General features: G+C 29.0%; 2 protein-coding genes across 2 annotated transcripts; both read left to right on the top strand.

Annotated features, from left to right (window-relative positions):
- Positions 1 to 8,637: 8,637 nt before the first annotated feature.
- Positions 8,638 to 10,624, top strand: LOC136083482 (zinc finger MYM-type protein 1-like). Its single transcript, XM_065802883.1, has 5 exons — positions 8,638 to 8,734; positions 8,816 to 9,454; positions 9,601 to 9,914; positions 9,965 to 10,209; positions 10,489 to 10,624. Exons 1-5 carry the CDS (start codon positions 8,638 to 8,640, stop codon positions 10,622 to 10,624), a joined length of 1,431 nt encoding a protein of 476 aa, XP_065658955.1.
- Positions 10,625 to 11,586: 962 nt separating this feature from the next.
- Positions 11,587 to 12,630, top strand: LOC136083481 (uncharacterized). The gene has a single exon (XM_065802882.1). It carries the CDS (start codon positions 11,587 to 11,589, stop codon positions 12,628 to 12,630), a length of 1,044 nt encoding a protein of 347 aa, XP_065658954.1.
- The last annotated feature ends 1,559 nt before the right edge of the window (positions 12,631 to 14,189 follow it).

The raw sequence follows: 14,189 nt of genomic DNA, 5'->3' as shown, positions 1-14,189 counted from the left end.
TTAGCTCTTTATCATTACTTGTACTTGGATTGATCTAAAAGTAATTTAGTTCTCTTACTCAGCATACTCAAACACTCAACAGCAGCTGATCCACCATCTTGATCTTAAATTTCACCTTCATCTTGTATTTAAAATTTAACTAGCGCACCCTGTTGTGATTTTAAAAACTTCACGTTTATATTTTTTCTTCTGTTTTTCAAAACCACTTTTAAACTCTCTAGACTTGATTTATATCAATTCAATTCACTAAAACCAGTCACTAAAGCCATAACAATGATTAATACATAATCATAACATCTATAGTCATAAAAAAAAACTATATACGTAATATGTTAATAAAGATATATAAATAGTTACAAACTATATTATCAAATGAGTTGCATTTAAAACGAGCTACAATATTAAAAATTTATAAATAAAAGACCACATAAAAATACTAGACAAAAAATAAACGTAAAAAAAAAGAGATAAGGGAAAAAATATACTAAAGTTACAAATTACAACACTGAATAAATTACAATAAGCTAAAGTTACGTTTAGTTTAAAATAAATTTCAAATGACTATATATATATATATATATATATATATATATATATATATATATATATATATATATATATATATATATATATATATATATATATATATATATATATATATGTATATATATATATATATATATATATATATATATATATATATATATATATAAATATATATATATATATATATATATATATATATATATATATATATATATATATATATATATATATATATATATATATATATACATATATATATATATATATATATATATATATATATATATATATATATATATATGTATGTATATATAAATTACGGCCGGCCATACAGATGAAACTTTATAAAACTAACATGATCGAATAAAACAGTAAAGGATTAACTATGAATAAGTAAAATTAGTTATACTAAAAAACTAAAGAAATGAAAAAATTATCACGTAACATCATAAACTTAAATTAAAACTACATAACAACATAAAACTAACTAAAAATAAATCATAATATAAAATAAATAACCAACAAAATATGAAAAAATAAAAGCAATAAAAACTCTTGGTATGCTGAGCTTTTTCAAAGTTTCGAATGTTTTCTTTCTTTTTCATTTATTTTTAAACTTTTTTTTCTTAACTTTTATTTTCGTTACTTTTGAATTTTATATTCTTTCATATAGTTTGTTTTCTTTTATACTTTTTGGATATTTTATTTAATCTTCATTTTATTGATTCTATTTTTGAAAAACTAAATAATAATTTTACTGATCTATTAATTAATTTTTTCACTATTTCCTGATTTATTAGTTCATTTTTTTTTCCTTTTTCAAAAAAGTACTTTAAACTCGTTAAAAAAAAGCGTCCACCATTTGCGATGTCATTGCAAAGAGGATAGCTTCAATAGCCCCAAATGATAATAATAATAATGATAATAAATAACAATAATAATAACAATAATAACAATAATAATAATAATAATAATAACAATAATAACAATAATAACAATAATAACAATAATAACAATAATAACAATAATAACAATAATAATAATAATCAGGGCCGACACGGGTTTCAATGTTAAGGGAAGGAAGGGGGGGCACCATCATCAATTTGTAAAAATATGTCCTCCTTATCTAATTTAAAAAAAAAAAAAAATTCTTCAAAAAAAAGTGGAGGGTCTCCCAGCCCCCCTGGGTATAGCTGTAACAACTGGTGTTAACATTTGTAAAGTGCTATAACAGTAGGTATTGTACTGCAACAGCTCAGTTTGTTTTTTGTTTATGTTTTAGCAAATAGTTTCTGCAAAATTCAGATTTGTCTAGTTTTTTTTTAAAGCTATTTGTTTAAGCAGCTTTCACTATTTCAGATAGTAAGTAATTCCATGCATTAACAACTCGATATTGGAAAAAGTGATATCTGAAAGTATTTCTGCAAAAAGGTTTTTTCATTTTGAATTTGTGTTGTTATAAATTCGGACCTTCATTTGATGTACTTTGATAATTGTTTGTAACCCAATTTATTTTATCATGGCCATGTTGAATTTTAAAATGTTGAATAAGATTTCCACGTAGTCTACGTTCTTCTAGTGTTTTTATTTGTGTAATATTTTACCTAGCTTCATAGAGTAATTTTTTAATTGTAGGTGCTAGTTTGGTTGCTCTTTTTGGATCATCTCAATTTTGTCTATGTCTTGTTGAAGAAAAGGAGACCGTGCCTGAACCGTAAAATCAATATGTGGACGTTTGAATGTTGTATAGAGCTTTTTTTCTATGTTTACATCTAAATATTTAAATATTTAAATATTTAAATATTTTTTACTATGTTTACATCTAAATATTTAAAAAATGCTCCTTTTACAATACCTAACATTCTGTTATACCTAACATTCTGCTTTGCTTGTTACTCAATCAACTTGTGAGCGCCATTTTAGATCCTATTGAACCTTCATACCTAAATCACGTTCAGCTTCTGTATTACATAATTTATAATTGTAATTGTAATCAATATCATTCATTATAAATGTAGCATTTGGATTTTTTTTTCCCGATATGCATAACTTGTCGATTTTTATAATTAAACTTTGTGAGCAAAATAGATGACCATGCCATTATAATTTTTATATCATTTTGAGGACTTATTGAATCATTCGGATTTTTTGTAATGTTTGTTATTTTACTATCATCGGCGTAAAGTTTTTGACAAATCGGTAACGAAAATCAAAAAAGCAGTAGTCATAAAAGTGATCCCTATGGTACACCACTGCTAAATGGAAGCCAATCTGAGACAGTGTCATTGTGGATTACTCTCTGTTTTCTGTTAGTTAAAAAGTTCTCAATCCATCATAGATAATTTCTCATGATACCATATGATTGAAGTTTACTGAACTTCACAGTTGATATGTTATATCTAAACTTTTCAAAGTTTAGATATAACATATCAACTGTGAAGCCATTTTTTATTGCACCTGTAATGATATTAAGAGTGTACAATAGGTTTGTTGTGCAGCTTTTATTTTTTCTGAGTTCTGCTGATTTTCATTTAATAAGCTGTTTTTTGTTATTTAATCCATAATTTTATCTCGAATGATTGATTCCAAAACTTACACGGTATAGAGGTCAATGAGATTGACCTGTAATATGATATATTGTTCATATCAGCTTTTTTCAAAATCGGAGTTATATTTGCTGATTTCCAGAGTTCAGGTTTGTTTTTTTCAACAATTGTTTCTCAATCAACGATTTATATATATTAAATTTAATGGTTCACAGAGAGTACTATGATATTTACTTAAGACATATGAGTTCATTCCATCTACTCCAACAGCTTTGTAGACATCAAATTTTTTAATTTATTTTCAATAGTATAACTAGTTATTATACTGTTTATATCTATCTTGAATAATTTTAGTCTTCTGCAGCATATTTGGTATGTTATGCTTATCTTCATTTTTAAAACTGAAGTGAAACTATTGTTTAAAATATTTGCTATAAATATTTGTTACCGTGTTATTACATTAATCAGAAATTGAAACTATTCCTCCTTTAACTTTTTTCTTTAAATTAACATAACTGTAAAATAATTTTGAATCTTTTTTTGATGTTTCACTTATTCTTTTTTCGTATTCAATACGTTTTAACTTCACCAAGTTTTTAACTAATTTACTTTGTATTTTCTATTGTTGAATCAAGATGGGTGAATTGGATTTATTTGATATTAATTTGTTCCACTAGTTTGTATTATGTCTAATTTCCCAGGAAAAAAAGTTTTATAGAATTACTATAAACTTTTGGAACATATGGTCTATAGAAATTCTATAGAATTCTATAGAATTTCTATAGAATCTCTGTTAATTTCTATAGAAATTTCAATAGAACTTTTTTTTCTACTTTTTGTTTTATAGAAAAAAAAGTTTTATAGCAATTTCTATAGAAATTAATAGACATTCTATAGAAATTTTATAGCATTTTTATATAATTTACAGGGGCGGATGCAAAAAATTATTTGGGTACGTACGGTAAAAAAAAAGGTCCTCTAATTCTAAATGTTCTGAATTCTAAGAACATTTAGGACTTTAAGATTATGGTGTAGGGGGCCCATCCCCCCTGGATCCTGGCTGATACCCCATTATAAAGTTATACGATTACACATTACTGTTTCAAATTTATATATTTGTTATTTAAAAAATTCTTTACATTAGGTATTATAATATTATAATGAACAGCCGTGATGTAATAGCTGCATGTTTCAGAAGCAAGATATCCCTGGTTTAAAGAAAGCTTTGGTAAAGGAGGAGGCACAATTTTCCTAGTAAATCCTCTTCAGCTACGCTCTGTGATAAGACTGTTACAACTAAGGGCACCTAAAAACAAACAAAAAAACAATCAATATGGAGTTATGTAAACATATATTTAGTGTCACATTCTAGTATTCCAGTTAGCTAAAAAAAAATTGTAAACCCATCTTCATTCTTTTCAACCTTGCTGATAAACAAATCTAAAAAAAATCATAATATTTGTAATCATAACACAAAACTTTAAAAGAATGAACCGCAACAAAATCGATACACCTGAAGGTAACAGCAAAAAACATTGTATGCCAATAATTAGTTCATGCCAAATTATGTCTTATAAAAATGTGTGGCTATGAAAATAGCCTTTTTACCTAGCGGTAATGAATTTTTTTTTTTTACTTTTTTTACTTTTTTTATTTTTTATTACTTATATATTAATTTTCTATTTTTATTTTTTAATGATAATTTAAAACTTTATCTACGATTATTAATTGCAAATTTATCAATAACTTTTTCGATATCTATTACTGACTCTGTATGAATATTCATCAAAGCTAAACCATTTAAGCGTTCCTCTACCATTGTGCTTCGCGTATAATTTTTCAGGCGCCGAAGCGAAGAGAATGTGTGCTCACATTCACATGAAGTTAAAGGAAAGGTAGCAAGTAACTGTAGAATAATTTTTATGTTCTCAAAGCCAGGAAAATTTATTGCTTTTAAAGTCTCAGTAATATTAAAAGAGACATTACCTTCAAAATTTAACCAATAAACTTCCCATAGGTCAAGCTCACCAGGTAAAGCTAGTGGATTTGGTAAATCTGCCCTGTAAAATTCACTAAAAGGTACTATACATTCTTTCCAACTATTGTCACGAGAAATTTGAACTTCTGAAATCATTTTAGTAGGAACTAGGACAAGCGCTTTATAGAATTTTATGGTAGTGTTGTCAAACCTTGTGCCTAGTTCAGTACTCAGACGGTCTAACAAAGGAATTGTGATTGCTATTTTAAAATAATCAGAAACACATTCCGAAGGAGCATTATTTCTGTTTTTTGAAATAAATGAAGTTCTTGGCTTAGCTTTAGTAACATTTAGGTCATGGGCTATTTTTAGAGCTTGTTCATAGCACATTTGATGGTGTTGATCAGCTATACTTCTAAGCGAAGATATAACATCTTTTAATGCCCAAATAAAATTTAAACCATCATAAATATCATTACTCTTTGACTGCAACATTCATGTAACTGGAAGAGTAATGTCAAAGACATTTCTTGTTATACATAAAGCAACAATAAAGTCAAAACCTGTTATTAACTTCAGAAGCAAGGATGCACATTTCTTCAAGACAAGAAACCAAAGGAATAAAAAGTTCTTGAAAAGTATCCAAACCATTAACTTTTTCTACCCAACGTGTTCTGCAAACATCTTTCAATTTTTTTTTTCCAGCAAATGGAGCAGTTCTTTCAATGTGCTCCATTTGCTGGAGCACATTGAAAGAACTGCTCTTCTAAATTCTAAATTTTGCTCTTCTAAATCTAAAGAACTGCTCAACAAAATTTCTAAATTTTGTTGCTTTGTAGGTGAAAAATTAAAAAAGTATGATACATCTTTACCATGCGCCAGAAGATTTTTGACATATTGAACATTGCATGATGCACAAATGGCTAAATTAAGTCTATGACTGTAACAATGAACATATATAGCTTTTTCATTAAGATTTAAAACACGAGATGATAACCCTTGGTGTGTCCAGACATTGCCCCAGCACCATCATATGACATTACAATTAGTAACAGCTTCCTCTTGTACCAATTCTTCACATTTTTTTCCTGTATCCAAAGAACTTAGGGAGACTGACAAAGGAAGAATGTTATCAAAACATAAAAAAGAGCTTGGATTATTATTAAAAACATTTTGAAAAGTTGGGTCGTTATAATAAAAATCAGCGTTTAGGAAAAGTTCAATTGAGGTCAATAATCTTAAATCATTAAGACGTCATTGCAGTGTTTTAAACAAAGTTTGCATTGTGTTTTTTACGTATTAAAAATCAATAACATTTTTAGAACATAATAATTGCAAGAATTTATTAAAACTTACTTTGTGTTTGAACCTAGAGCAAAATCTAAATTTTTACTTGAAAGTTGTTTTTTAGTATTTAGATATGTTCTATATGCATCTGTTATTTTAGTATTTACAATCTGGTTGTATCTGGTTTATTAGTATTTAGATATGTTCTATATGTATCTGGTATGCCATCTTCGGGTCACACCTTAACTATGGGTGCCAGATATGGAAACAGAATTATACTTTAAATAAAAAGAATCTTATAAATCTACAAAATAAGTCTTTGAAAATATTCCACTTTCAGCCAAATAATTTTGACTCTGATGTAATTTATAGTATTTCAAAAATAATGAAATTAGATTAAATGATCGACTTGTTGAACAGTGCCTTCGCATGGGACGTTATACACCAAAATATACCATTGGTATTCAACAATTATTTCAAGTTTACAGCTAATATCCACAACCACAATCTTAAATCTGTATATTACAACAAATTAGCAATCTCATCAAAGCAGACATTTAAGTATGGTATCACATCAATAAAAAATCATTCAATTCATTCCTGAAACTTCTTACCTATTGAAATTAAAAAACCTACCAAACAAGTAAAGAAAAAAATGTTTATTAAACAAGTAAAATATTTTATCAGGCAAATAACAAATGAAACTACAAAATAAATATATCAGTATATGTCTATGTATATGTATATCTCTGTAGTACTCTACATATATATACGTATATCTGTGTATGATATATGTGATCTATCTACGTATATCTGTGTATGATATATGTGATTGTTTATATTATTTATGTGTGTATATATATATGCATACGTACGTATGTATAAGTATATGTGTGTATATGTATCCGTGTATATGTACATATGTGTTGTATGAGTGTCTGTATATGTGTGTGTATATGTATGTATAACTGTATTTATATTTGTGTGTATGGGTGTTATTTATTTTTGTATGTATATGTATATGGGTGTATTTGTAAGTATGGGTTTATGGGTGTTTTTGTATGGTAGTGTTTATGGGTGTATTTGTAGGTATGTTATATATGTTTGTGAGTATGAGTGTATTTGTAGGTATGTGTTTTTATATTAATGTATAACAACAACAAACAAACAAAAAATGATTAAAATATATTGAAATAATATAATTAAAAAATAAAAAATTAAAATTTCATTTAATATATTAAACAATATATTATCACATTAAATATTACATTTTATTTTTAATTAAATGCAAAAAATTTAAATTTAATGTATAAATTAAAAGTATATAAAAAATTATAAAAAAAACTTACTTCTTCTTACTAACAATACAATATGCCTTACCATATCTTAGATATTATTAATATTATTTCCTACTAACCACTATTACTACTTTAACTGCTATTAATTAATTCTATTTACTGCTACTGTTATGATTTGCCTCATTTATTCTATTATTATAATTGTTTATTGTTATTATTATTATTTATTATCATTATTATTTTGTTATTATTGTTTTTATTGTTATTATTATTATTGTTATTATTGTTATTATTGTTATTATTGTTATTATTGTTATTATTGTTATTATTGTTATTATTGTTATTATTATTATTATTGTTATTATTATTATTATTATTATTATGCTTTGTTAGTTTTTTATATATAAAAAAAACAAAACAATGAAGGTTTCCAAAAATTTATAATTTTATTTCGATAGTATATCACGATATAATTATTGGTATGAAGAAAGTGAAAAGTGGTGCCACTAAGAGAAGAGAAAAAGCTACAGCCAGGGAGGAAATCGCAAATCACCCCAAGCTAACACATTTTTTGAAACCATTAGTTCAGACTAGAAGTGTTTCGATACCAACAGAAACTACAAATAATTCTGATTGTCATTATTTGAATACTAGAGTAGAGTCAGATAGGTTGATATGCGAGTCTACGTCAAATGCCATAACAATTCCGCCTACTTTTCTCAGTGATGATCCTTCTGAGTGGCCTGATAATGTTTCTGATGCAAAGAGGTGTGACATTGTTAAACGTGGTTTCAAAAAGATCGAAATTGATTTTCCATACAATTTAGAAAGAAGACGATTTTCACTGAACTATTATAACCGGAAGATGAAGAATGGAGAAATCTTTGAACGCACATGGCTCATATGATCTTTGAACAGCAATAAAGTGTTTTGTTTTTGTTGCAAACTTTTTGGGATAACTTCTTCACCATTCCGGCAAGGAATGAACACTTGGAAAGGCTTGTCAAAAAAACTTAAAGAAAACGAAACATGCAGTGCACATTTCAAGTGCTTTGAACAATGGATGACTTTACGAAAAGGTTAACTGATATTTTCTTTAATTTATTGCTTTGTTACTTTTTTTTTCTTAATTAATTTCTTTTTCCTCAATTTTGGTAAAGCAGGCATTGCAAATCAAGCTACCATAGACGAGAAACAACAAAAGTGGCTTCATAGAAATCTTGCATTCCGCGGTTCAGACACAGCCATTGGTTCAAAGAGCAATGGAAACTTTCTTGGGGTGTTTGAATTACTGGCTAAGTATGATACCGTTCTCAATGAGCTTATGCAAAGAATTCAGGACAAAGAAACCAAAGAGCACTACTTGAGCAATGACACACAGAACGAGTTGATTAGACTTTTAGCCAGGGAGATTGAATCCAAAAACCTTTCTAAGGTAAAAAAGGCAAAATACTATTCTGTTATTTTAGATTGTACGCCAGACGTTTCGCATAAAGAACAAATGAGCATTATTCTGCGATCAGTAACATGCACTCCTGGAGTAGGTATCGACATTTCCGAAAATTTCTTTGGATATCTCACAGTAAATGATACCACTGGAAAAGGGCTTTTCAATGCATTTTTAAATCAGGCAAAAAATTGGGATCTAAATATTTTAGACTGCCGAGGTCAATCTTACGATAATGGTGCTAATATGAAAGGAAAAGTAAAAGGTGTTCAAGCAAGGTTTCTGGAAATGAATCCTAAGGCCTTATATGTTCCATGTGCTAACCATTCACTCAATCTTGTTATTGTTGATGGTGCACTATCATCACGCTCTTTTCATCGTCTCCTCCTCGATGGGAAATTTTAAAATCATGCGTGGCAGTTTCAGTCAAGCCACAATCAGATACCAGATGGGAAAGTAGAATAAACTGTGTTAAACCACTTCGCTTCTATTTAAAAGAAATCTTAGAGGCACTTGAAAAATTGGAAGAACATGCCTTAGAAAAAAGAGATGGGGCAACTTTCACAAAAGTACGATCGCTGACAGAATATATTAGAACATGGCCTTTCTTATTATCAATCATTATTTGGCATGACGTTTTATTTCAAATTAACAAATCAAGTAAGCTGCTTCAGTCTTCTGCAACCTCTCTCGACATATTAGCTAGTGAAATAAATGCAACAAAAGCGTTTCTTTATGAGTATCGCGAAAATGTATTTTCTGACGCACGTGTTAAGGCATCAGAAATCGCAGAAGTATTGGGCATTGAAAAGGTTTTTTCGATGGTGCGTTCACGAAAAAAAAATCGATTTATTCATACGAGTGTGCTGATCACACTTGGCAACCTGAACATCAGTATAAAGCAGATTTCTTTTTGCCACTAATTGATATGTCAATTGCATCAGTAAAAGAGCGTTTTGAACAGATCAGGATTGTCACAAAGCTTTATGACTTTCTTTACCGATCTGAGAGTCTTATCAAAGCTTGTAATAAAAATTCTCTGTCTGCTTATTGCAAAAATTTGCAAATAAAGCTTGCTGATATAGATTTTGAGGATTTAGAATCGGAGTTAAAACGTTTTGTCATAGTTATAAAGGAGGAAAAAATGCTCTCCTAAAATCTGCATATGACTTCCTAAACTACATCTACAAAGAAGAGCTGCAAGAAACTTATCCCAATCTAGTTATTGCGTTACGAATCATTCTTACTTTACCAGTTACTGTTGCAAGTGGAGAACGTAGCTTTAGCAAGTTAAAACTAATTAAAACATTTCATAGGTTAGTATAAATAATCTTGCTTCATTATACATAAATACGTGTAGCTTTATTTCTTTGTATTTTTAAATAGGTCAACAATGGTTGATGAACGTTTGTCTTCCTTAGCAATGCTGTCTGTTGAGAACGAGGTTGCAAGAACATTAAGTTATGAAGGCATAATAAATGAGTTTGCAAGCATGAAAACACGTCGCAAACCCTTTTTTTGATGGTTTGCGACATTCTTCTATTATCTGCGTAATGCATTTACTGTATTTACACTAGTAACTCTATATCAATTTAACAATTATAAAATATATCTAATTGAATTTAAGAGTTAATTTGATTGCATTTAGTCTTATGAACGGCGACGTTAAAATATGTCAGGTACCCAGCTGTCTTGAAGTAATCTGTAAAGTTTATCCACTTTTTTAGTAAAAAAAATTGAGGCCGTAATGGCTAGTTTTGGGGGGGGGGCCAAATCCACAAGCCACGGCACTGCTTAGCAATAAAATTAATTTTATTTGTATTAAACTTGCACTCACTACAGATGAGGCAAGATGTCCTCGATTACGTGGGGTAAGATGCCCTCAAAGGGCTTCTTGCGTCGTGGTTTTACGGAATTTCTACCATTTTTAAAGTGTGTTTAGAACATAAAAACGTTTACTAATTTAGTTATTGACAATGTTTATATGTTGGTTTATATGTTGATAACTTTTATACATATTTATAAATAGCTTTTTAAAATAATTTTATATATTAAGTAAATGTTATAATGTATATGCTAAGTAAAATGAAGCTGTATCACATGCCATTGCTGCAATTCAATACATATTTGTAAATCTTTTACAAATATGCATTGCATTCAGCTGAATGAAGTTGTATTAATACAACTTCATATATTATTACATGCGCATAATACAATTTCTACTAAAAGGATCTGTGTTTGCAACATCATTAATAATTGCAACATCGTGTTATTGTTAATAATCTTGAGTAATTTTGTATGTACATGTAACTTTAGTAAGTTCTTATTTAACTCAAAGAGAGTTAATTTATAGATGTTATGTAATGTATAAAATAAGAATTTATTGAATAATTATATAATACTGTGTATGTGTTGGTATGTTTATATAATTGAAATTTTAAGGTTTTAATATTTCTTTTGATACATATTTAAATATTACAAATAATGGAGAGAAATTATGTGCGAAAAACACAGAGAGGTGCAACAAATGATAGAATAAAGTCAGCATTAGATGTAATAAAGATGGGCTGCAGTCTAAAGAATGTTGCATCAGAATTTAGTATTAATAAAAAAACATTACAACGTCATCGAGATAGAAAAGTAAAAGTAGCTGGTGGTTTGTCTCTGGGTGGAAAATTTCCTGTTTTTAGTAAAGAATTTGAATTAAAGATTGTTACACAAGTTCAGATTATGGAAACAGCATTATTTGGTTTGACAACAATAGATGTGCGTCGTCTCGCATATGATTTTGCTAAGCAAATGGGAATCGATAATCCTTTTAATAAAGAGTCAAAAATGGCAGGAGTGGATTGGCTGCGAGGATTCATGTCTTGCAATCTACAACTTTCTATTCGAGCTCCACAAGCCACCAGTATAAGCAGAGCCATTGGCTTCAATAAACCAAAAGTAAATCAATTTTTTTCAGTATACAAGTCATTATTTGAGGAACATAAGTTTTCAGCCAAACAGCTCTGGAATATGGATGAAACTGGAATCACAAATGTCCATAAGCCAGGAAAAATAATTGCAACGAAAGGCAAACGACAAGTTTCGAAAATAACTAGTGGAGAAAGAGGTGCTACTGTGACAGTTGTGTGTGCAATGAGTGCAAGTGGCACTTATGTCCCACCCTTATTTATATTTCCCCGTAAGCAAATGACTGATAGGCTGGCTGTTGGTGCACCTTCAGGCTCAATTATTAGAGTTAGCTCCAGTGGATGGACTGATTCATCTTTATTCATTAAATGGTTAACACATTTTGTTTCTGTGACTCATGCATCTAAAACTAATGAGCAATTAATTGTACTTGATGGTCATCACAGTCACAAAACAATTGAGGCCATTAACTTTTGTCGTGACAATGGGATCCATCGCATAACTCTTCCACCTCATTGTACACACAAGATGCAACCTTTAGATCGTACATTTTTTAAACCATTAAAAGTTGGCTACAATACAGCAGCAAGCAACTGGATGTTATCACATTAGGGGCGTAGAATTTAATTTTTTGACATGGCAGGTAATTTTGTAACAGCCTACAACTTTACTGCAAACATTGACAAAGCAATCAATGGTTTTAGATGCTCTGGTTTGTACCCAATAAATGACCTTATTTTTAATGATGAAGCCTTTGAAGCAGCTTTGCTCACTAATGAAGCTGAGCCATTGAAAATCTGTCAGCAATCTAGTGAATTGCCTAATTTGCCTCTTGTTGCACCTATACAGTTGGCAAATGTCATGAGCACAACAACTACTGCTGCAAAATTGAAGGCTGTTGATGATGCAGTTTTGCCAGTTGTTGATGAGTATCTTGGCCTTAATTCTCCCTTAAATATTTTGGAAAAGATTTCTCCACGTCCCAAAATTCCTGTTTTAAGACAACGAAAGAGAAAGACAGAGTCAGCTGAAAACCTTACTTCTTACCTTTCAAGAAGCGACTAAAAGAGCATGAAAACAATGTAAAAAAAAGCAACAAGCAGTCATATTGCGTAAAGAAAAAGCTGCACTTAATAAGGTGATCAAGCAAAAAATGAAATCAATAAATTTGAAGACAAAAAAGGTGAAAAAGCCTGAAAAGCAGAAAGCAGAAAGACCTAATGGCATAAAGAAACAAATGAAAAAGAAGAAAGATATGGTTTCTGCCTCTGAAATTTTTATCACTGATACAACTCTATGCACCATATGCTCTTGTCCATACAATGTGCCACCATTTGATGATTGGACACAATGTAGTAAATGTACATCTTGGTACCACTTTTCATGTGGTCCAGATGATTCAGACTTATGCTACTACTGTGAATCATAATTATGTATATGTTATTTGAACATTTATGTAGTGATATAAATTAAAAAAAGTTATTTATCTTCAAGACAATTGCATAGAATAATTGCAGTGTTTATATTTCAGTTATTTTAATAAAATGTAAAGAGTTTTAATAAAGAACTATTAATAGCTTTTATTTTAACTGATAGTTATTTTTAACAACTGTTTAAAAGGTTTGGGGCAAGATGCACTCTTTGGAGCATCTTGCCCCACGGCTGGGGCAAGATGTCTCCTTGCACAATTATTAGTTTTTTTAATTTTAAAGTTTATCACCAGTAAAAAAGTAGTTATTTTATCTTACCAATGTCTTCTCTTATAAGTAGACTTTGATATTAAAAAGAAAAATTACAAGAAAATGTAAAAGTATTTGTTATATACGCTAAAGTTTGTTAAGGGGGGCATCTTGCCCCACCCTACCGTAAGTAACAGCAAGATTGTAACATTTTTTTATAAAACTCCTAAGCTATAAATTAAAGTTTATTTTTTTACCAAAATCGCATAATAAGTAGAAAATACACAAAACCTATATGCAACATAAAAGTTGTTAAAAAATCGATAGGTTTACTTTAAATGTTTCAAAATCTTTTGTTGCGACTCTTTAGACGACCTTGGTGCATATAAATTAATATAGTTTTAAAAAGAAATGTTTGAAAGTGAAATAGCATGTTTTCTTTCCATATTAAAGTTGAAAGACTCTGATATCAACATTAGTACATTGCAGAGT

This window comes from Hydra vulgaris, chromosome 08 (genome assembly GCF_038396675.1).
Source record: "Hydra vulgaris chromosome 08, alternate assembly HydraT2T_AEP".
NCBI classification, from domain to species: domain Eukaryota; kingdom Metazoa; phylum Cnidaria; class Hydrozoa; order Anthoathecata; family Hydridae; genus Hydra; species Hydra vulgaris.
The sequence above is the reverse complement of the archived record's forward strand: the minus strand, read 5'-3'. Positions and strand labels throughout refer to the sequence as shown.